The sequence below is a fragment of the Ylistrum balloti genome, unplaced genomic scaffold, assembly GCF_031769215.1.
Source record: "Ylistrum balloti isolate Yb309-2 unplaced genomic scaffold, AGI_CSIRO_Ybal_v1 Utg370754, whole genome shotgun sequence".
In the NCBI taxonomy this organism is placed as follows: Eukaryota; Metazoa; Mollusca; class Bivalvia; order Pectinida; family Pectinidae; genus Ylistrum; species Ylistrum balloti.
The window spans coordinates 306389-331520 of record NW_026782443.1 but is presented as its reverse complement, the minus strand read 5'-3'; the positions used below and the strand labels follow the sequence as shown (position 1 = coordinate 331520).

At 37.0% G+C, this 25132-nt stretch overlaps 1 protein-coding gene across 1 annotated transcript; it reads right to left on the bottom strand.

Moving 5' to 3' along the window:
* Positions 1-10282: 10282 nt before the first annotated feature.
* On the bottom strand, positions 10283-17066 carry LOC132558086 (beta-1,4-N-acetylgalactosaminyltransferase bre-4-like). The gene is made up of 6 exons (XM_060222611.1): positions 16943-17066; positions 14800-15032; positions 14155-14342; positions 13140-13262; positions 11086-11181; positions 10283-10886 (listed from the first exon to the last, which is right to left on the bottom strand). Exons 1-6 carry the CDS (start codon positions 17064-17066, stop codon positions 10283-10285), a joined length of 1368 nt encoding a protein of 455 aa, XP_060078594.1.
* Positions 17067-25132: the final 8066 nt, after the last annotated feature.

The window sequence follows — 25132 nt, the reverse complement described above, 5'->3', positions numbered from 1 at the left end:
AATCCTTGAGAACACCACATAGTTAGGTAACACTCCATGCCGTATTGATATTTCTACGTGGTGGGTGTGGTATAATTATCTTTCAAAAGACGGTTTTGGAATACATAAAACGAATCTAGAATGAAATCAGAACCAGAAAACGATTTCTATTTGGACATGTGTTCCCATTCAATCATGTTTTTTTCATTGGGGAATTTTTTTTTACAGCATTCCCTACTATTAACAGGAAAACGCACCCCTATCGACTTATTGATTTGGTCGTCATTTTGTACATCACAGTTACTTTATACAGGGGTACATACTTACATCACTTTTAGGGGAAATGTTCTGTTGATAAACATGACCTAAAAAGAAGAAAGAAATATATATTTGAGAGGGAATGTGTGTGGCTGTAAGAGGAAATGAGTGTGTCTGTGAGTGGAAAAGTCTGGTTGTCAGAGGGTAAGTGTTGTTTTGAGAGGAAAAGGGTGTGTGGTTTTGAGAGGGCAATTGGGTGTGTTTTTGAGAAAGAAGAGAAGGCGTTCGTGGTTTTGAGAGGAAAAGATTACATAGTTGTGAGACGGAGAGCGTCTGTCTGGTTGTAAAGATATGAATATTATGTAAAATGAACTAAATAAACTTATTTCTCACCGTTATCAATTCTAAAATGTACAAATTGAGATCAGATAACCAAACCTTTTTATTACAATGATTAAGAGATGTGGTGACTGTAGAACCTAAGCTATCATGCCAATCCTTTCTTGTTAATAGAAAATTCTGATGCCAGACCAGCTTGTATATCATGCCAGTTCTTTCTTGTTTATAGAAAATTCTGAAACCAGGCCAGCTTGTATATCATTATGTCCAGTGATACACGTGGCTCTGAGACGTTTGTGTAACATAGTTATGTATTCTTGTAGGAAAATTTTGTGATTGTAACACGGAAAACATATCGTACTGTTACACAAATTTGCATGGTATTAATGTTGAAATATACACGCTTTATACCAAAATATTGGCATTAAATTCGTTTCTCTTTCAAAAATTATCAGTCTCATATAGAAATGTGATTATTGTTAACCACAGCTTTTATTTGCCAATCTCTTTTAATCCTCATTTATTATAATCGTACCAGCACCTGCTGTTTTCAATACTCATATATTGTAGATTATTTTGTAAATATACGGATACTTGTACCTTTTTACGATTCATAAAATAAGAAAAGTCATTATTTTCGATGTAACATCAATGGTAGTGGTCTCAAAATAGATGTAGACCTTTAACACGATATTTACAAAAGAATTTTTTTAATACGCACCTCACGATTTATGTACACGTCACCATGTTTACGCTTTTATATTTGTTTTGTGGATTGTACTTCTGGAAATAACGAGAAAAAAAATTAAATCTCTCGCTCCTTTTTATTTTCTTTGTTCCCTCTTTTTATTGAATGATTACTGTCAAATTCAGTAGCACTTAGCCTGTTCTGAAAAAAGATACATGAAAGGTATAGATGTTTTCAACTGAGGTTATCGTTGTTAAATGCGTGGTTAGTATCTAATTTGGTGTAGTACGTCATAACGGGATAGTTTTAAATAAAGTTTTAAACCGACTCTGAGAAACGGCTCTTTATGGCATATTTTATTCTCTTTAGATTAAATCCTAGTTATATCAATATAAGCGCTGTAAAATATCAGACAAGTTTCCCTCTCCCAGGAAAGAGTGATAGTTTCGGTGCCATATTTGAGTAAATCGTGAGCATTGCGGAATTCACTATTTTTGCTTTCTTGTTTCCAATGGATCAATATTTAACTATGACCACAATACATCAAGAGTGTTTACGTTTTATCACTTAAACTTAACATGACATTTTGCTAGTTTGCTTTTACCTTGTGCTTAAAGATTACTATATTATCTAAGCTGGACAGGTTAGACAGATAATTACACGTAATATTGTTGTGTTTCACGATATACTTGTCAGCATGACGCCACATTTAAGCAATAAACACTTCAGGATGTTCTTTTAGACTAGCGATGATAGCTCAATATATTAACTGGATTAATGAACTTTCCTGTATTTTAGTTTTGTTTGTTCTATATCTGTGTTTAAATGTGTCCCATGCTTTAAACCGGAAATTAGATCGAAAGGAAATCTAATGTTTTTATTAATTGGTTGAAATCTACTTTTTTCGAGAAGGTTTTATAATAGCATGTCTTAAAGTTTCAAAATATGTGTGTTTTTGTATTTTTTTTTTCAACGTGAATGCTTTTATGAATATTTTGTAGGTCAGGGTAGATTTTTAAATAGATTGATCTGTTTATCTCTACTCAAGAATAGAAATTATATTATTGTATTCTATACCATACAAAAGACTTCACCAAACACATATCATCAGCCTTATTTTGGCGAGGATGGGAGTGCTTCTAGCTCTCGAAAGCCAGAAATTAAGTAAATTAAATATTATTTAAATCAAACATTAATTAAATCTTAATATTTAATATAGTCTTAGGTTTTTCGTTATGGGAGTAGTTTCAGGAAAGCGTCACAAATGCAGGCATTAGTTTTCTACCAGGCAAAACTGATATAAAGCCGATGACCCCTCTTTAATGAGACTACAAGGGGGGCCTCAGCAAAACAGACTAATCCCTTTTTGACCGAAGCATGGACTTGCCAAAATGGCAGCAAGAAAGACCAGTTCCCACAAGCTAATATGTTAGAATGTGACCGCCGTCAGGAACACATCTGTATTGCTTGTCTTGGTATCAGGAATAAGGAATACGAGCTTCTCGCAAAATGGAACTCAATGTCGGTCTTCACTCCGTGCAGTCTCTACTGATAAAACTAAAAAAATCAAACAGAGAAACTTGTAGAAAAGTAATGCGCAGAGATCATGGTTAACTTTGAAGAAAGGATTATAGATCTGGAAACGAGATTAGCGGAACTTAAATCAAATGGTAGTAAAGACAATGTAGGGCACATCATACAAGAAGAAGTGAAAAAATGCCACTACCTCATCTCTTTCGGCTGTAACCTGAAACAGCTGCGCTTTTTGGACTAAGATGAGTTCAGAGGTGAGACAGTAAGAACACCAAAAAGCAGTAACCTCAATACTGAAAACCGAAAGAGCAGAAAGACCAATACTTGTTTTCTTCTGGATGCTTGCAAAATCAAAAGAGTCTCTTTCAAATACATCTAGTCTTAAAGAGAAGAGTTTCAGAACGGTACATAGCCCGAGAGATTGGAAGACGATTTTTTGGAAGAAGAAGGTATGTCTATCTGTATGCATATCAGTCTATTTATTCTCGTTCATAAGCGTGCTTTGTACGTCTCTATACGCCTCTTCCTTGACTGTGTCTCTTCGCCGTCTCTCTTCTGTATGGGTCTGTGTTTTTCTGGGTGTCTCTATTTGTATGTGTCTCTACGCCTCCTCCTTGTCCGTGTCTCTTAGCCGTCCCTCTTCTGTATGGGTCTGTGTGTTTCTTGGGGTTTCTATTTGTATGTGTCTCTAAGCCTCCTTCTTGTCCGTGTCTCTTAGCCGTCTCTCTTCTGTATGGGTCTGTGTGTTTCTGGGCGTCTCTATTTGTATGTGTCTCTACGCCTCCTACTTGTCCGTGTTTCTTAGCCGTCTCTCTTCTGTATGGATCTGTGTTTTTCTTGGTGTCTCTATTTGTATGTTTTTCTAAGCCTCCTTCTTGTCCGTGTCTCTTAGCCGTCCCTATTCTGTATGGGTCTGTGTGTTTCTGGGTGTCTCTATTTGTATGTGTCTCTACGCCTCCTCCTTGTCCGTGTCTCTTAGCCGTCCCTCTTCTGTATGGGTCTCTGTGTTTTTAGGTGTCTCCTCCTTGTCTGTGTCTCTTAGCCGTCCCTATTCTGTATGGGTCTCTGTGTTTTTGGGTGCCTCTATTTGTATGTGTCTCTAAGCCTCCTTGTCTGTGTCTCTTAGCCGTCCCTATTCTGTATGGATCTCTGTGTTTTTGGGTGCCTCTATTTGTATGCCACTTCATGTCTTTTTTGATGGGGCTTTTAAATTGCATCGTACTGAAGATTTGGGGCCTATCAGGACACATGTAAGGATTCGTTATTAGCCAAAAAGAGATTCCGAAATAGAATTATTTAAATGATTGAATTCATGCTCAACTGTAGTTTAAGTTGGATACACCACGGGCGTACTGTTGTATAGATCGACATTTCATTTTGTACATTGAGTAATAACGGTAACGAAACTCTCCGATGAAGCGTTATGGTGTGTTATACAGAAATCTGGGAAACAATGCTGATGTTTGCAAGTTTAAACCCAAAATATCATGATTAAATATATTTTATAATGCCGTTTTGAACTGACCCGAATCGCTGCAAAACGCGGCAAATCAGCGACTTTTAGGCATTTAGAAAGAAGTGTGTTTTATTTTAGTGATGAAATAACCACATACATCTTTGGGTTAGGATATATTTTAGATAATCCTGACACAGTATTTGGAATACGAAATTCAAACCCAGAAACAAGACTATCCCTTCACACAGTATCACAAAAACACTGACATACACGAGAAAAGTATTGATAACGTCACTCATGCTAGTAGAAATATAGCTGTTGAAGAGATTAAAAGTGTGGAAACAGAATTGAGAAGATATTTTCATACTTTAACATTTGTATTTTTCTCAGATAAAATGCCAGATTCAACTGAAATATCAGAAATAAAATATAACCCCAGTGTCTTAAAATCCTTGCTGTACCCCAAAACCAAACAAATCAGTGAAGGTCTGTCAAATTTCTGCCACAGCTGGTGATATTGACAGGAGACGAGGACTATTGTCAGTATGTCACGAATTAAAGGTATTTTTTCTATTGAGTTTTTCTTTATATAGGCGGTGTGAAGTTACAAGGCTGGGCAAGTAGTATAATCACACCCTTGAAGTAACGCGTACAAAAACGTATCATAGGTCAAGATCTCTTCAAGGTATAGTGAGTTAGGTCTTTATAGCATTCCATTAAAATGAGTTTGAGAAAAATAAACCTTAAAATGATAAATGTGACTACACAACACTTGATATATCTACATTCATTACAAGCGAGGATATGGCTTGACGTAAATCACAAACAGGTGCGTTATGGTGACAACTATAACAATTTTCAGATTTTTGCGAGAAGAGCGGTCGCCATTCCAGTATTAATACGAATGACCAAGAACTAAGAATGAAACAATTGTATAGCCAAGGATTCGGTTTCCAATAAATTGAACGCTTTCCTGGTAGCATCAGTTGTAATGATGTAAAACATTATAATGCATTTATTCAAAATAAAGGATTGAGGTTTTACTCATCACTTGGGAGGGCTCACAATTATCTGCAAACAGATACACTACATCACATACCCTGTTTGTAAAAGCTTATAAGATAAGATTATGAAGAAAAGAGAGAAAATATAAGGGTAAGATCTCACTAAATTTATGGTTGGCGTAACTCATGGTAATAAGTTTCCATTCCATTTCAGTAATACGTTATCATAGTGCGAATTCGTCATAGAGTACCGTGATGGTGACATTTCCATCACAGAGAACCAACCTCACAACACGGTAGTAAGGACTGGCAAAAGGGGTACTAATTAATACCCGCAGAATTGAATATGTTGACGTCAAAAATAGAAGGTATAGATCACCCATGTATAAACAACACGAGATGGGGAAACATTCACTTACTAACCACAGGGGATGGAAACCGTAATAACAGACATGGAAGGACGAATGTGTAAAACGAACGCAAGTAGAAGACAGAACCGTATAAAACCCACACTTTGCATCGTCAGCATATTTGAAGGCAAGATAAATAACCTAGAGGTGTGCTGTGAAGAGATGTCTTGCTGAATCTGCATAATGTAGACAGAAACAGTCGAGTTCGAGAAGAACACCCACTCCATCTCGACAAGGTTTTATCAAGATAAACCCGCCACGCCAGGGACAAAGTGAGAGGTCCCTTGTAGCAGAGTCAGCTACAGAAGCCAAAACAGGAAAGGTTATGAGCAAACCTAGGAACCTGATTATTTGCTAACAAGGCAGAATCTGTACACAACGTATAACGTCTCGTTAAAATTTCACAGGACTACGAACACATAGGAACATGGACTTCACAGTGTCCAGAAGTAAACTAGATATACTTGTCTTCAGAATGACAAACTTCAGAGAAACACTGTCCAGAATCTCAAATAGGGCCTTGTTAAATGAATCAAGCATAAATGCAACATGGTGTCATTGGGCTACCTCTAGACCTGTCAAGGCTGAAACACCGTATAACAAGACAAGGCAATCAAAGAGAAGATAAGCGATACCCATCATATTCCCCGGGGGCAAGGCTACCTGCAAAATGTGGTGACAATCAATAATGGTAGTGAGCCCAAATGATTTTTCAAATTTTATACAGCGTTTACCAAATTATTATGAATATTTGTCATAAGCTGGGAGGAAAGTGAATTGGAGGCAACTTGTAAACTTCAAAATGCAATATTTATTTACGATTGCCATGTGTTAACTGAAACGTGTTTGGTAGTTATTGGATGTTAATGTATATTCCGCTTTCTACAAATGTTGATAAACTGGTATTCTTTTTCAGGCCTTACTTCATACTTGAATAAGGTCAATGTCCTCGGACATTTCTCTATTTGCTGATGTTTACTTGTGGAACAGAAACGGGATACATTTTCAAAACGATGACCACCACCTTCTTTACGGTGTACATTCAGAAAAATAGCGTTTCTCTTCCTCTATGCTTTAGTGGCATATACCTGTGTTTCTTAATGTCTCTGTTGTAACACACGTATTTGGTCGTGGTTGTTTGTTTGGTTACAATGGAATCAGCATGGTTATCCTCGAGTCCAACTCTTAACCAAGACATTTCCAAGGTGAGATAAGACCTGTTTAGCCATTTTTAACTGTTTGTTTTACGTCTCGTATGTAAAATGTATTGGTCATACAAACTTGAACATTCGTATCGATCTCCTCTATCATATCACGTGACATCAGTTCTTTGTATCAACGTCAGCATCAGAAATTCCTCAATATAGTTTAAAGCTTTCTACTCTCTGAAACAGTCAAATACTATTCCATCAATATACTGCCTCTGGGACAGTTGTATTACAACATATGAACAACACTGATTCATTGAAATTACTGATTTTATTTTCAATGATATGTGACAGATGATTCTCGTGTAAAAATGAATGTTTATGTTATGCTAATTCATTATTATCTAAAAAAGACGATGATTTGTGGTGGCAACAGTGTAAATATCAAATATGACCTTCATGCATATAAATGTTTACCTTGGTCTTATATCAACACCCGAATGAAAACACACACGTCCACATAACCATCTACTCTCTCTCATCATTTCTGCCCCCTCCCGTCAACCCTATACTCTACACTCTTCCTCCATATCCTTGATCATGCAGTCATCAACTCCTTTCCCTCCACAATCATGTTCACACAATCATCCAGTCTCCCATCCACACCCACGTCCACACATAATTGGAAAATTAGCGATAAAAAATATCAATATAACAACATCTGAAATTGTGCTGCAATTAACTTTAACGAAGATACTTACTGTTTAAACAATGGTTACAATTCGTTCTTGTTCAGTGTTTTTATGAGATATTTAAGTGGGCCCGATCTGTTAAGTGTTAACGTTCTTGATATTTTTCATATACGCTTTTTCCTGCTATGTCCGTATTAAGAGACGTTTTCATATTCATTCCTGGAGAAGACTGTTGTCCATTACATTACTAGTTGGTTCGGCATATTGGTTTACGTGGTCAGTAAGGTACTGACACAGTTCACCTGGTGAGTTAGATACTGACCACAGTTTACCTGGTCAGTATCTGTTTACCTTGTCAGTTAGATACTGACCGCAGTTTACCTGAACAGTTAGATACTGACCGCAGTTTACCTGGTCAGTTAGATACTGACCGCAGTCAACCTGGTCAGTATCTGTTTACCTGGTCGGTTAGATACTGACCGCAGTTTACCTTATCAGTTAGATACTGACCACAGTTTACCTGGTCAGTTAGATACTTACCACAGTTTACCTGGTCAGTTAGATACTGACCGCAGTCTACCTGGTCAGTATCTGTTTACCTTGTCAGTTAGATACTGGCCGCAGTTTACCTTGTCAGTTAGATACTGACCACAGTTTACCTGGTCAGTTAGATACTTACCATAGTTTACCTGGTCAGTATCTGTTTACCTTGTCAGTTAGATACTGGCCGCAATTTACCTTGTCACTTAGATACTAACCGCAGTTTACCTGGTCAGTTAGATACTGACCGCAGTCTACCTGGTCAGTATCTGTTTACCTGGTCGGTTAGATACTGACCACAGATTACCTTGTCAATTAGATACTGACCGCAGTTTACCTGATCAGTAAGATACTGACCACAGTTTACCTGGTCAGTATCTGTTTATCTTGTCAGTTAGATACTGGCCGCAGTTTACCTTGTCAGTTAGATACTAACCGCAGTTTACCTGGTCAGTTAGATACTGACCGCAGTCTACCTGGTCAGTTAGATACTGACCGCAGTCTACCTGGTCAGTATCTGTTTACCTGGTCGGTTAGATACTGACCACAGATTACCTTGTCAATTAGATACTGACCGCAGTTTACCTGATCAGTAAGATACTGACCACAGTTTACCTGGTCAGTATCTGTTTATCTTGTCAGTTAGATACTGGCCGCAGTTTACCTTGTCAGTTAGATACTAACCGCAGTTTACCTGAACAGTTAGATACTGACCGCAGTTTACCTGGTCAGTTAGATACTGACCGCAGTCTACCTGGTCAGTATCTGTTTACCTTGTCAGTTAGATACTGACCGCAGTTTACCTTGTCAGTTAGATACTGACCGCAGTTTACCTGATCAGTAAGATACTGACCGCAGTTTACCTGGTCGGTTAGATACTGACCGCAGTTTACCTTGTCAGTTAGATACTGACCGCAGTTTACCTGATCAGTTAGATACTGACCGCAGTTTACCTGGTCGGTTAGATACTGACCGCAGTTTACCTTGTCAGTTAGATACTGACCGCAGTTTACCTGATCAGTTAGATACTGACCGCAGTTTACCTGGTCGGTTAGATACTGACCGCAGTTTACCTTGTCAGTTAGATACTGGCCGCAGTTTACCTGGTCAGTTAGATACTAACCGCAGTTTACCTGAACAGTTAGATACTGACCGCAGTTTACCTGGTCAGTTAGATACTGACCGCAGTCTACCTGGTCAGTATCTGTTTACCTGGTCGGTTAGATACTGACCAAGTTTACCTTGTCAATTAGATACTGACCACAGTTTACCTGGTCAGTATCTGTTTACCTTATCAGTTAGATACTGACCGCAGACTACCTGGTCAGTTATATACTGTCCAAAGTTTACCTGGTCAATAAGATACTAACCACAGTTTACCTGAACAGTTAGATACTGTCCAAAGTTTACCTGGTCAGTAAGATACTAACCGCAGTTTACCTGAACAGTTAGATACTGACCGCAGTCTACCTGGTCAGCGGTCAGTTTACCTTGCCAGCTAGATACTGACCGCAGTTTACCTGGTCAGTTAGATACTGACCACAGGTAAATCCCAACCTGACAATTGAATCATGTCACTTGTATTTGATATTCAACATACATAGTTTTTTTAGCATTTAAAGCCACGTTTGTAAGATAGTTGGGTTCTCCTGAATATCACATCAGCGACGAGAAGCTTAAGTTAACGACGCAATCAGCATATCAAGTTTTAATGCATTTCAATAGTGAAACGTTTAGAATATATCGATGAAGATGTTCTCACATTCTTCCTGTTTAAGTTCTTTCCTTTTCATGACTGACTAGTTCTAGAAGGACGAAACAGCTGTATAATGCAGATTAAGACGTTGTTTGACTATTCTGTGTCAATGGTGCTATTTACTTGAATGTCTTGTACAATCCTTTAAAAATCCTGCGACAACTTTCTACTTTCAGCTGTCATTGTTCCGTGAAGTAAGTAATCAAGGTGAAATGAATTTCATTTACATTTATGGGTTTTGATAAACTGATTTGTCATTTTGGTTATTAATATTATTGTATATCTATCTATCTATTTATTTCTAGTTGATAAACGTATACTCCATCAAGGATGACGAACTGAAGGCTGCACGATATTTGTCAGGTTATTAAAATACTGAAATCACGTTACTATCTAGTCTTAAGCTCGTCTATAAATCTTTATCTCTATTGAGCTATGTGCCATTTACAACATTTTACTGTGTTAATCTATTACTTGTGCTATAACTTCTGTTGTTCTGTTGTTGCAGGGACTTTTCTTTTTAAATTCTTCAGTTGTTCTTGTTGTAACCTCCTTAACTTCTCGTGGAAATTATTTATCATTAAGTTCATTTTCAAATTCAAAATTTTTGCGCGTTTTTCTTTATCATTAAATGACATAAGGATATTATTTGTATCTTTAAACCCCTGCTTATTTTCAAAATTATTCGCTTTCTGCATCATTTTCTCAGACAACCGATAATTAGGTAAAATCCTCTTCAAAATCATACCTACATTTTCTGCTGTTACCTTGGGTGTATGCAGCAAATGGAATTCCACAAACAGCATGTAACGCACCTTTAGGTCAAGATGGTCAGTATTTAGTAATTCTTTGGCTGTTTTAACTAACTGTTCATCGATCTTCGCATCTAATGAAATAAGTGGTTTGCTAATATTGATAACATGTGGCTTGGGTGTCCACATTTGGTAGGCTTTGTCCTCCTGATCAATGTTCGCAAAAATGACGGTATACAGGGCTTCCTCGACTGTCTGTAAAACCTTGTACTTTATAGTGTTTAGTCCATCTTCCTTCCACCGATCAGTGCTTAAGTGCAAAAGCCGATGCCTGCAAGTAACATTAACATTAATTAATTCTGAACAGGAATCCCCCACCCCACGTCCCGCCTCCTTAAAAATGTAATTTATGGTAGCTTCCTTGACAATTACTTAAATGGTTTTTTTGAAGTTACGAGGAGTAAAAAATACGACGTTTTAAGTTCATAGCCAATACAACTAGTAAGTACAATATCTGTCTAGGTTCTTACCTGTCTTCATTAATATCACTCTGATTATGTCGCAACATTCGGTAGGTACTCACATCAGAGGTATACCTAGTCACTGCCAGGCCCACCGTCCTAATCCTACAAACAAAATAATAATAATAACATTTGGTAGGTATTCACATCAGGGGTATTTCTAGAAACTGCCAGGCCCACCGTCCTAATTCTACAGATACGACACTAGCAATACGTCCTTAACCTAGAAATACTATAACAATATTAATAGGTAGATACTCACATCAGATGTATACCTGTTAGAACTACCGTCCTTAACCTGCAGATATGATAGCATTAGGTAGATACTCACATCAGATGTATACCTGCCAGAATCGTCCTTAACCTACAGATATGATAGCATTAGGTAGACACTCACATCAGATGTATACCTGCCAGAACCGTCCTTAACCTGCAGATATGATAGCATTAGGTAGATACTCACATCAGATGTATACCTGTTAGAACTACCGTCCTTAACCTACAGATATGTTAGCATTAGGTAGATACTCACATCAGATGTATACCTGCCAGAACCGTCCTTAACCTACAGATATGATAGCATTAGGTAGACACTCACATCAGATGTATACCTGCCAGAACCGTCCTTAACCTACAGATATGATAGCATTAGGTAGATACTCACATCAGATGTATACCTGTTAGAACTACCGTCCTTAACCTACAGATATGATAGCATTAGGTAGATACTCACATCAGATGTATACCTGTTAGAACTACCGTCCTTAACCTACAGATATGATAGCATTAGGTAGATACTCACATCAGATGTATACCTGCCAGAACCGTCCTTAACCTACAGATATGATAGCATTAGGTAGATACTCACATCAGATGTATACCTGTTAGAACTACCGTCCTTAACCTACAGATATGATAGCATTAGGTAGATACTCACATCAGATGTATACCTGCCAGAACCGTCCTTAACCTACAGATATGATAGCATTAGGTAGATACTCACATCAGATGTATACCTGCCAGAACCGTCCTTAACCTACAGATATGATAGCATTAGGTAGATACTCACATCAGATGTATACCTGCCAGAATCGTCCTTAACCTACAGATATGATAGCATTAGGTAGATACTCACATCAGATGTATACCTGCCAGAACCGTCCTTAACCTACAGATATGATAGCATTAGGTAGATACTCACATCAGATGTATACCTGTTAGAACTACCGTCCTTAACCTACAGATATGATAGCATTAGGTAGATACTCACATCAGATGTATACCTGCCAGAACCGTTCTTAACCTACAGATATGATAGCATTAGGTAGATACTCACATCAGATGTATACCTGTTAGAACTACCGTCCTTAACCTACAGATATGATAGCATTAGGTAGATACTCACATCAGATGTATACCTGCCAGAACCGTTCTTAACCTACAGATATGATAGCATTAGGTAGATACTCACATCAGATGTATACCTGTTAGAACTACCGTCCTTAACCTACAGATATGATAGCATTAGGTAGATACTCACATCAGATGTATACCTGCGAGAACCACCGACCTAATCCTTTAGATACAATAACATTAGATAGATACTCACATCAGAGATATATTACATCCTGTTACTTTAGATTACATTACCACATAATGACATTTTGAGATAATTATCATGTTTAAATTGTAAAAATAATGCGATATACATTCAAATTATAACGATTTGTCGAGGAACTGATCATGACAGGTCAAATTAAATTATCCTAAATGAAGACCAAATGCTTAAGCTTTACTTGTCTCGATAATTACCTCGACAATCTATCTAGTTTGGCCTATCTTGTCGCAATATGGATGTTATGTTACAAATATGCCACTATAATATCTGTCTATTTTATCAAATAATTAGCAAGTCTTCGAATTCTCCATTGACAATGGTATATGTCTATTACTACGGTATGGAATTACAGGGGTGAATTCAATCCCCTAACTAAGAAAACTAAAGCCAATCGTGACCAGTTTTACAAGCTTTTAAATCGTGCATCTCACTAGAACACTCCTACCTGGCATACATATCATCGTCCTCTCCACCCCATCCAAAGTACTTGTTAGAGAAGCCATTCACTGCCTCAATGTGTTCCTTTGTCATCGCTGTCACTCCTCCAAACAGCTTCAAATAAGGTAATCTGTCCAGGAAAATTTTACCCTAGATTACGCATCTATAAAGTTTTACAATCTGATGGATTCCTAACAACAGAAATCATGTACATTTCTCGTGTTGTCTACATTTGGGTTTAGAAAAATACATTTCATTAGAAAGAGGTTTTAAAGGGATAAACATTTCCAGAAATGTGTTATTTATTATTGTTTTCTGACGTCTGTTCCCGATAAAATATGAACAAATGTTATCAGCTTTTTACATTTTCACAAATCTTCCCTATTTCCCTATTTTAATGTCGTAGACGCCTCTGTCAGCTACATTGATGAGGTGATGTTACGTGGGATAGTTTACATCAAAAAATGTTTGCGCTCATCTCCAGAGACGGCATTTTCAGATACAATCAATATGGTATGCGCAGAATTATTGTACTCTGAAGCTGACGCTTAAGATATATTGCTGGATATATTCGAACTGAACATTACATGAGAAACCGTGCAAGTTCATCAAATATATAGAGTGTGAGATTTTTCTCATCACAGAGAGCGAGAATTTCCACTCAACAGAACATTTTGCAGGTGCATTAAGTTTTAATGCTTGTACAAAAAGGGTTGCCAATTCGACGAATTGCATGAAACGATGTTTTGTAATCTGTCAGGCAATCAATCAACTAACCAACCAGGCAATCCGTCAGCCAATCAAAGAGCCGATAACATTGCTAGTCATCGGTTAGGTGAAATCCAAACTCATTAGGCTTTTAGTACTGTTTCGTGGAATAATGAATGATTCAAAACTGTAGGTTCTTGTAAATTGCAAATTATCGACATACATTTATTTCATCTTTTATACCTCGACTCTTTTATAAGAATGTATATCTGAATAACGAAGTAACTGAAGACGTCACAAGTAATATTACTCACTCGTAGTCAAATTTATCTATGGCAACGGACATGTGTCTGGGATTGTCAGGACAGTAGTACATATTATTATCGTTTTCCGGGATCAGATCCACGTCATGAAAGATGAAACACTGATAGCCATATCTCCGCGACACCTCCAGGAATCCTATGTTCATTATTATTGCTTTGTTGAATTTAACAGATTCGGCCTTCAAAAGAAACAAACAAAATAATTACTTACTCATTATCTACGTCACGTGATGACAATTCTATGGACATCACAAGATAACATGCGCCTCTATTTTTAGAACAATTATCTTTTACACGTCATTTACATGAGACATAAATTCAATGTGTCTTCGAGTAACAATACCTAACGTTATAAAAATGGTTGAGTAACATGATAGCACACAGATTACACATATTAGGACCACCTATTGGTGTCAATGTAGGTAGAAAGTCTCACTCAGGGAAAGAGCTGACCGCGTCTCAGTAAAGAAGTTGGCTAAAACATATAGGTACTTCTAGATGATTCTGTTGATCTTAAAATATGGTCATACGTGTTAAAGAATGTAAAGAACGATATGGTTGGATGGGAGTTTCAATGTAAAATTCAGTACAACAACAACGCAGTCACTTATATTAAATATAATGAGATGTATTTACCAATTTGATGACAAAAATGCCGTATTCAAGTTGTTGTTTCTGGAGGAATGGGTGAAGGTTGTTCAGAAGTATCCGTAAATGAGATTGGCGGTTTCGGTATGGGATAATAATGGCTACTCTGTGACGTGCAGCACACGAAGCTGGTCGGTAGGTGCCACCAAACTTCAGTCCAGATATTCTCTCGGCCAATTCTTTCTCGGTGTACTCCATCATATCCACTGATACTGGACCACCTAAACGCAATGTTGAAGATGTTTTCAATATGGCGTTATAAATAAAATGTGTCGCTAGTATTACCGGTAGATTTATTGCAGGTGAGGGTGGAAGAGAGATAACTTAACTAATGATACAGCTGATACCGAGTAGCGAAATCCGGAATCTTACAATGTCATATTCACTCACTGGAGCTACCCTTTTTCTTCCAAAAAAATGAAAATGCATCTAGGACTAAATTTGACCACATCGGACTTCCCGTCACTAAAACATAATTAGTCTGTCATATTGCAAAACCAGGAATTCACAAACTCAACGAAGGACATGGTCTTAAACACTGTCTGTCTAGCAAATAGTAAAACATTAAGGCCAGGTCTTTTGAAAGGATACGTAATAAACATCGATAAATAAGTACTGAAACACTTTTCACGACACAATTACCACCCTGGATATATATCTCGATAGTACCGTACAGCTAACACGACACAAGTACCACCCGGGATACATATCTAGACAGTACCGCACAGTTAACACGACATAAGTACCACCCGGGATACATATCTAGAGAGTACCGTACAGTTAACACGACACAAGTACCACCCGGGATACATATCTAGACAGTACCGTACAGTTAACATGACACAAGTACCACCCGGGATACATATCTAGACAGTACCGTACAGTTAACACGACATAAGTACCACCCGGGATACATATCTAGATATTACCGTACAGTTAACACGACACAAGTACCACCCGGAATACAGATCTAGATAGTACCAAGCTGCGAAGTGTGTCATCGATATGTTGGTGATCGGATAGACAGCCCTTCCCGGTTTGTAAGCATATGTTTATTTGTTATTACTATCGTATTTATGTATTTATATATAATTACATATCGCTACCCTTTTCCGTTTATATGTGTGAGAGAGATTAATTGAAAGTTTTATGTTTAATTATAGGGTTTTCCATGTTTCTAAGAAATAAATGTTACCACACAACATAGTCTCCGAGTCACGCCAATGGGAACTTCCTGTGTCCCTCTGTTAGCCGACTTAGTTTTTCTTCTCATACGAGTCTGAGTTTATCGAGAACTTTACACAACATGGCTCTAAAACCTGGCAAAGTCGTTTCATTTCAGTTTCAGATATATGTTGACTTCTTGTCTTTAAATAACACGAAATGTTTTGACCATGTCCATCGTACATAATCACCATTATCACCATAATTTCCCTATTGTGATTTTTCCAATTCTGGATGGCAATATCCCTGCATCCCAGCCTATTGTGTTTACATGTTGCAGTTTATTCGATAGTCAATGACCTGTTCCAATTATCACGCTTGTCGCGTAACAAGGGTTTCAAAAGATGCAGGTTGATGTAAATTATGGGAATGTTTTACGGTCATCATAGTGACGTCATTAAGAACTTTACCCAAACTAGGGATCAAGGGGAACCACCATACCTCCATCACAACACCTGTTATGGGACGTTCGCAGACTATACGTATAATGGCTAAATCATCTACGATGTTGTAGTAATGGCATTTATAACAATATAAATGTTAATCAGCAATGATTACGATTGTCGACAAATCTTGAAATAAGATTCCAAACGTTCCTCTACAATTCAAAAGTATAGCAATATGTATATACACATTGTCAATACCTAACAAATGTCATACAGACTGTCCATGTACCCGTGATAATCAGAATGTGCATTTAATAAACGTTATTTTTTTAGTTTAGTTGCATAGTCTACATATAAACTTGATAGTAAAACTTTGTGCATTTTTGGTTATTTAAGATTAGGCCTGTACAACCCTATACACAAATGCAAGCAATAATGATATGTAGAAACGGGTTTGTCAGAATACTCGACCCTTATAACGTGACCCCTACGATAGTTTAAAGTAAATATAACAAACTTACCGAGACCAGGAGGAACCACGGGACATGTATGGGGGTCCGACTTAGTGCTGTTTAAAACTTCATGCTTATACAATGTTGTCTTGACGAAGCTTTTACTCGAATCCACCAAGCTATCATGGTACATTGCTATAACTCCAGACTGATGTATCTGTGATGACGGTAATGATGCCCTATCATAACTAGCTGTATACTTGATAAACACAACAAATAACACAATTTGAGATGTTATAACTATAAGTAGTCTTCTCCAAAATATTCCTACATCCAGGACACTCAGACGTTTAATATACCTAACCATTGTAAGGTCGTAGTTTACCGTTCCAGATAACCACTCAACCCATAATGATACGGCTGGTTTTTAAAGCTCCACATCACTGACTTTGAATTGTTTCTTTTGTTCTGTTCCATATCACTCATTGTTTATCTTATTGTTTTGTATTGCTCAACATTTTACATTTTTCTTCAACTGGTAAACCTGTAAAAAAAAATATTAAGATAATTAGATTTTTTGTGTTGATAACATGCTGAATAATTTCCTATTAATCACGAACGGGACTGGGCATAATTACCCTTTTTTCATTCCATTATGGATCATGTAACATGTTTGCCATCCATCAATATACACTAATACGAGACAATGCTATTTGATACAGGCAAAGGTCACAGCTCGTTTTTCTAAACACGTATCCAGAGTAGAACCACCCAGAGAGTGTTTGGCTTAGCTGATTTGCCATATTAACACCGGCTCCGGTCACTTGGCTTACCAAGTCTAATATGTAGAAGGAATCGTACAGAAATTGTTCAAGTTTACAAAATTCTGAGCACAACGATGATGTTGAGAAAGATAAATTCTTTTCTATGCCTCCTGTTAACTCTACTTGAGGGCATTCGAAAAACACGTAATGAAAGCATGGTCTAGGCTAAGTACCACAAACAGCATATTTAATAACAGAGTTGTAGACATGTCTACCGGAAAAAGTGATACATGCATCTGCAACTAGCCTAAACACTGGAGCGACGGACAATCCAAGTTTTCACCTACATGATATATTGTTACCCGATCTGACATGTGATCATACAAGGATACGCGTCCAGACGTTTGCATATATCAGTGTTTAGATGACATAATTGACAATAGTTACAAAGAATCCAGCTGTCACGTTTTGTTTTTTTTTTTTTTTCTAGAGTTGAACTTGACCGTCCTACTGCGGGTTAATACACAAATCATCTAGTTTCCAAGGCGTTAGGTCTCGATCAACCGTTTACAATAGTGGCAGTATAATGACTTTCATTACTCATGAAAGTTTAATTACACAGATAGCATTCCCATGTCGTATAGTTAGATCAAATATAGGCACATACTATCGACTATAATCACAGTACCCAAGAATTAGAATGTACGACGTTTGAAATGAAATATGTTTTGAGATATTCTGAAAATTCTTTACGGAAGATGACCATTATCGTATACAGAATGTTTTATTCTATTTAACGAAGAATAAAGTACAAAAATGGATTTTCTGGTAATCTCGCACTTTTATATACACTAGCCAACAAGCTAAGATATTGATTCCTAGTCCTATCTACTGTTGAGAGTGTTCCGTGACAGAATATCATATGTGTCTGTATGACAGTCTCTACTCCTTAGAGTCTGTGTGAAATGCAAGTCGATTTGCCAGGGCACTCCGGTCACCTGTAACATATATACCAATGTGCTAACTGTTTCACTGAGCCACCCTGTAGCTTGCGAAACATTACACGCATTTCAGTATACAGTAAATCTTATTAACGCCATACTTACACTTTAACACAGAGAATTCCGTCTACAACATCACATAAACATGTGGTAACTTGGACTGTTGATATACCTGTCAGGACGCCATTAACTACAGTCAAATACCGAGTAATTGTGGGGAATACCCACTACCTGTGCAGGTGTGGCGTTTTCAATTGTGATTGTATTTAGTTGTGACTTTGTGATTATAGCGCATGCGCAAGCACCAATTAATAACAGAGCTTAATACCAGGATTGGATCTGATAGATTTTAAAGGAACAAAGTAATTTGAGAAATTTCAACGATGTAAATGGTGAGATTTTGACTTTGAGCAATCAGCTAATTAATACAGATCGGGAAAAAAGAAGTAATTTTAGGAGAAAATATATATAAACCAGTCTCCATCGTTGTCATACCATACCTACCGCTCCCTTCTCCGTCAGTGATTTCTACAACAAATGTACGTCGTTCTCTTCGTCTAATTTTTTAATTAAATGAGACTTACCTGTTATATTGTTATGTTATGTTATATTGAACAACTCAAACATATGTACATACAAGAACATATATATATATGGGATATAACTGGAAACATGAAGTTAAGATCAGGAGAAAATGTCAGATAACAGCTGTATCACTCAAATGCAAGAGTCTACAAACTACTCGCACAAAATGAAACGTAAAATTATCAATATCGTTGATAATAAGTCTGTATAAAAGTTCAAACGATGATCAGTGACTAGAGATCAGTTCCTTGAGTCCTACATGTTCGAAAACCACAAAGTTAATAATATATACCAAATTCAATTAACATAGTTCCATAGTACGGAACTCCCTCTAGAACGATGGACACACAATCTTAACAGTAAAACTGCACAAACAACTCGATTGAGATAATACCATCAAATGTCATTCACCAATAGTATTTGTCTCTGCTGTACGATCTCACGGGTATTCCAGTAATGTCAATACAGAAAGATCACAAAGTTCTAACATACCATGTATAAATGTCAATGAATCTTGAAAACCGTGCTAGAATCCACAAAAGGTTTTTTGTAAAACTTTGCAAACGTGCTGGTATTGCTCCATCCAGCTATACTTAATATTGAGGTTATTGTTACCTGCAGTCTAGATGCTGCAGAAACTGATGCTGCTCTTGTGCTTTGCGGTGTAAAGATATTCATATCTATACCAGCACCAGCCAACGTTGTCTTAATCCATCTTGCTAATGTTGCTTTAGACACTGGTTTGTAAGGCTTTTGAAACCCCAAAAACAGTTTTGAGTATTGTCCTCTAAGAGGTTCAGTTCTTGTTAGGTAGTCTTTACATATTGACACAACGCATAGCTGTTTGTCCTTAAACTGCGGAAGGGTTATCTCCCTTTGATGGAAACCTGGATGGGTCTGTTTTAGTGCATCTCCAAATCTAAGTTTCAGACTAGAATCTGTTAGAGAAATGTTCTTTATATCCAACAAGTGAAGGGATTGTAGTTGTTGGCCTGTTGATAATGCCAACAAAGTAACCAGTTTTAGTGTTAAAGATGTTAGTGTCCCACAGTCCTTAGTCCCATGAAACATTGTTCCTTGGCAAAGCCAGTCGTAAATTGAATACTCATAAACTCATTGATCAAGGGATGAGTGCCACATCCTCGGTCATTAATAACAACAAATGTGGACAACATCGACCTAGCGCTGTTAATGGCACTATAACCAAGTCCTTTGTGGTAAAGTGATGTTAAAAATCTCAAAATGTCTCTGATATCAGGTGACACGGCACAAATGTGTTCCGAACTCGCAAATGTTGTCCATTTTTTTTCTTAAATGTTGAATACTGCTTGACTGTTGATGGTCGCCATGATGAAGATATGATCCGTTCAACATCTGGTGGAATTGACAACATTTTGAGGGATCTCCTGACACCCGACAAGCCATTAATGTCATCTTTGGAAGGTTGTTCCTGTCCCTGGTTCCTCGGTATGGATGGCTGAGGATTCTGTTGAACGTAGGTAAAATAAAAACACAATCAATAATACAGTTCAGAAGATGTGAATGCCACGGCTGAGTAGACTACATTGGTGCTATTAATAAAGCTTGTGTTTTATCCTCACATATTTTGTGTAGAATTTTACTCAATAAAGAGAATGGCGGAAAAATGAAACTGTAAGTGTTCCATGGTAATGTAAAAGCATCCACTGCACATGCAAATGGACCAGGCTTCCAAGATACATACTTAGGAAGCTGTGCATTCAGTCTGGAGGCAAACAAATCAATTTGTGGTCTGCCCCAAATTTTCACCAAGATTTGAAAAATACTTGTATATAACTTCCATTCTGTGTTTTCATGTTCAAGTCTACTTTCCGTATCAGCCTCAACATTTTCACAACCTGGAATGTGGACTGCGGATAACCATATATCCCTATCAATAGCCCAATTCCAGAGTTTTACACCCAACTCATTACAGGCTTTCGTCTGGTGATAACTGATATCATACTTTTCGAAAGCTGAAATTCCAATCCTTCCCGAGAGTTTACAAAACAAAAACAAAAGAGTATGATAAACAAAAGAATAAACAAAAGAGTCTGATAAACAAAAGAATAAACAAAAGAGTCTGATAAACAAAAGAGTATGATAAACAAAAGAGTATGATAAACAAAAGAGATAAACAAAAGAGTGATAAACAAAAGAGTATGATAAACAAAAGAATAAACAAAAGAGTATGATAAACAAAAGAGTATGATAAACAAAAGAATAAACAAAAGAGTCTGATAAACAAAAGAATAAACAAAAGAGTCTGATAAACAAAAGAGTATGATAAACAAAAGAGTATGATAAACAAAAGAGTCTGATAAACAAAAGAGTATGATAAACAAAAGAATAAACAAAAGAGTATGATAAACAAAAGAGTATGATAAACAAAAGAGTATGATAAACAAAAAAATAAACAAAAGAAGAGTATGATAAACAAAAGAATAAACAAAAGAGTCTGATAAACAAAAGAGTATGATAAACAAAAAAATAAACAAAAGAGTATGATAAACAAAAGAATATGATAAACAAAAGAATAAACAAAAGAGTATGATAAACAAAAGAGTATGATAAACAAAAGAGTATGATAAACATAAGACAGACTTTACAATTTGTTATTTTGGTGTCCGTACATAAGACAGACTTTACAATTTGTTATTTTGGTGTCCGTACATAAGACAGTCTTTACAGTTTGTTATTTTGGTGTCCGTACATAAGACAGACTTTACAATTAGTTATTTTGGTGTCCGTACATAAGACAGTCTTTACAGTTTGTTATTTTGGTGTCCGTACATAAGACAGACTTTACAATTTGTTATTTTGGTGTCCGTACATAAGACAGACTTGGTGTTAGTGGGTTGAAAAGTTCTCGTGTTACAATTAGTTATTTTGGTGCCCGTACATAAGACAGACTTTACAATTTGTTATTTTGGTGTCCGTACAGACGACAGACTTGGTGTTAGTGGGTTGAAGAGTTCTCGTGTTACAATTTGTTATTTTGGTGCCCGTACATAAGACAGACTTTACAATTTGTTATTTTGGTGTCCGTACATAAGACAGACTTGGTGTTAGTGGGTTGAAAAGTTCTCGTGTTACAATTTGTTATTTTGGTGTCCGTACATTAGACAGACTTGGTGTTAGTGGGTTGAAGAGTTCTCGTGTTACAATTTATTATTTTGTTTCACAGAACAGGCGATATGAGAGTTTCACAGAACAGGCGATGTGAGAGTTTCAGAAAACGGGCGATGTGAGAGGTTGACAGAACAGGCGATGGGAGAGTTTCACAGAACAGGCGATGCGAGAGGTTGATAAAACATGCGATGTAAGAGTTTCACAAAACAGGCGATGTGAGAGTTTCACAGAACAGGCGATGTCAGAGAATGATAGAACAGGCGATGTAAGAGTTTAACAAAACAGGCGATATGAGAGTTTCACAGAACAGGCGATGGGAGAGTTTCACAGAACAGGCGGTGTGAGAGTTTCACAGAACAGGCGATGTCAGAGAATGATAGAACAGGCGATGTAAGAGTTTCACAAAACAGGCGATGTGAGAGTTTCACAAAACAGGCGATGTGAGAGTTTCACAGAGCAGGCACAGGCACTCGAGGCCAGGATATTATTTTTTAAACGTTGATTTTTGTTTTAGCACTCATGACTGACGTTATTTAAACGAAATATCAGCAGAATTCAAGTTTATGTGCCGGTTGACAAATCCGAGGTCCACGGTCATTAAAAATACACAAGGCAAGCAACTCCAGATTTTAAAAAATCGACCCCTCGCTTGGAAACTGGCTCAAAAAAAGTAGTTATGATAAGTTCCTTGTAAAACAATATGTATCCGTAGGTAGTGTGTATATTTACCTTTTATTTGGTGCATAACATTACAGGCAACGAGAAATTCACAATACGTACATGAGATTAACATCTCAATAATCAGAGATTTTATCGTCCATGTAATTATCTTTGACGGAAGTAACATGCCATTTCAAGGGCGGTCACTCCGACTTTTTGGGAGAGGAGTTCCGGATAGCACTATACCAGTGAACAGGTAAGAAAGGTTCCGATGTCATTACGCGCGTAACTTCAAAATAGATATTTTTATTTCTACAAATACATTTGCGGGGATGGAAAAATAATGGCTGGGCATTTAAAAAAAAAATAGAAAAAAAATCATTTAATTTCCAATTTCTAAGTTAATATATTTCCCCCACGATATTTTTCATAAATTGCGCCCTTTTTTCATTATCTGCATGATTTTTTTTCTATTTTTTTTTTTGAAAAAAAATTCTCATTACCGCCAGCTTGATTGAAATTTGATGCATTCTGTATAATCCCTTACCATGATATTGTATCCGAGTTGGCAACTGTGGACTTTCTTTGCCCAGCCATTATTTTTCCATCCCCGCAAATGTATTTGTAGTTGCTTGCCTTGTGTATTTTTAATGACCGTGGACCTCGGATTTGTCAACCGGCACATAAACTTGAATTCTGCTGATATTTCGTTTAAATAACGTCAGTCATGAGTGCTAAAACAAAAATCAACGTTTAAAAAATAATATCCTGGCCTCGAGTGCCTGTGAGAGCAGGCGGTGTGAGAGTTTCACAGAACAGGCGATGTCAGAGAATGATAGAACAGGCGACGTAAGAGTTTCACAAAACAGGCGATGTGAGAGTTTCACAGAACAGGCGATGTGAGAGTCCACAGAACAGGCGATGTCAGAGAATGATAGAACAGGCGATGTGAGAAAATGAAATGACAGGCAACGTGAGAAGACGATAAACGATGTGATAGATTGGTATTTTGTAGTGACGATATCGATAACAGTAAGCCGTGTCGCAAATAATATCACGATACATGCAAGTTATTGATGCTGAAACACAACAATCGAGTTTATAAGCACGATTGACCATTCGGGTAACAACTTTTTCGTGAAAATTCATAAACATTTTCTTTTATACTTTTTTTTTTCATTTTGAAGGACATTGCAACAACAGAAAGAAAGAAAAATAGATCCGCGAAAATCACAGTTTTTAGGTATATCTATAATTCTTTCTTTATCAATATATCGATAACTTGTCACAAGACGTCAAACCTAGAACAAAATCGATACGATCTTAATAGGCCAAGCCCGTTAGTGTAAATACAATTGACATAGCTATAACAACTGGCCTTTCATGCTGAAATATTATACCATACCGAATGTAATCCTGTGAAGTATTCAGAATATGTTTATTTATTACCACAGCCAAACTTTTGCTAAATTTCTTTCTTTATATAAATGATTTTCTATAAATTCCCTTTCCGTCACAGCCTGTACCTCAAAGCTTTAAAACCTGGTGGGTTTTAATGGTCATCCGTCTTTTGTGTGCTGTTTTAGTATGTAAACTGTCTATATCTTTTCTTATTTTCTTTTCCAATCGATAATTGGTACACAGGCCTATCTATTGTATGTTATTGATAATTTAGCTCCAGAATACATTTCCCGAATTATATAACATCATGTTTTGCACAGTCGATATATTTAATTTTACCATGTGTTTAGTGATTTCGGATAACCTATTTAATGCCTATGCATTACATACAATTCCGAGAGAAAATATCCGAAAGATGTTTTCTGTGTAAGGTATTGGTAGTTTCTAAATTCAAACCACTGCATCTTATCTGTTTTTATTGTGATTCGTCATTGTTGCATTGAGGCGTATAAATCTTGTACACAAATACCAATCGTGGAAACATATTTCAATTTTGACATTACGAACACAGATAAAGGATTAAAACTTTATGGCTCAGTAACATACAGTGTTGCCCAACCTTGATCTGTCTAAGTGAGTAAAGCAACAGTTCAGCCAGTAAGCGCTAGGTCCGTTCCCACCAGTGACTCAGACTCACT

What these genes read in the sequence shown, in the direction of transcription:
- LOC132558086 (XM_060222611.1), bottom strand. Translation starts at nt 17,066, where the DNA reads ATGTACCATGATAGCTTGGTGGATTCGAGTAAAAGCTTCGTCAAGACA. An exon ending in GACGATGATATGTATGCCAG is followed by an intron (nt 11,182 to 13,139) that starts GTAGGAGTGTTC and finishes TTTTGTTTGTAG; the next exon opens with GATTAGGACGGTGGGCCTGG. An exon ending in AGTGATATTAATGAAGACAG is followed by an intron (nt 10,887 to 11,085) that starts GTAAGAACCTAG and finishes TGTTACTTGCAG; the next exon opens with GCATCGGCTTTTGCACTTAA.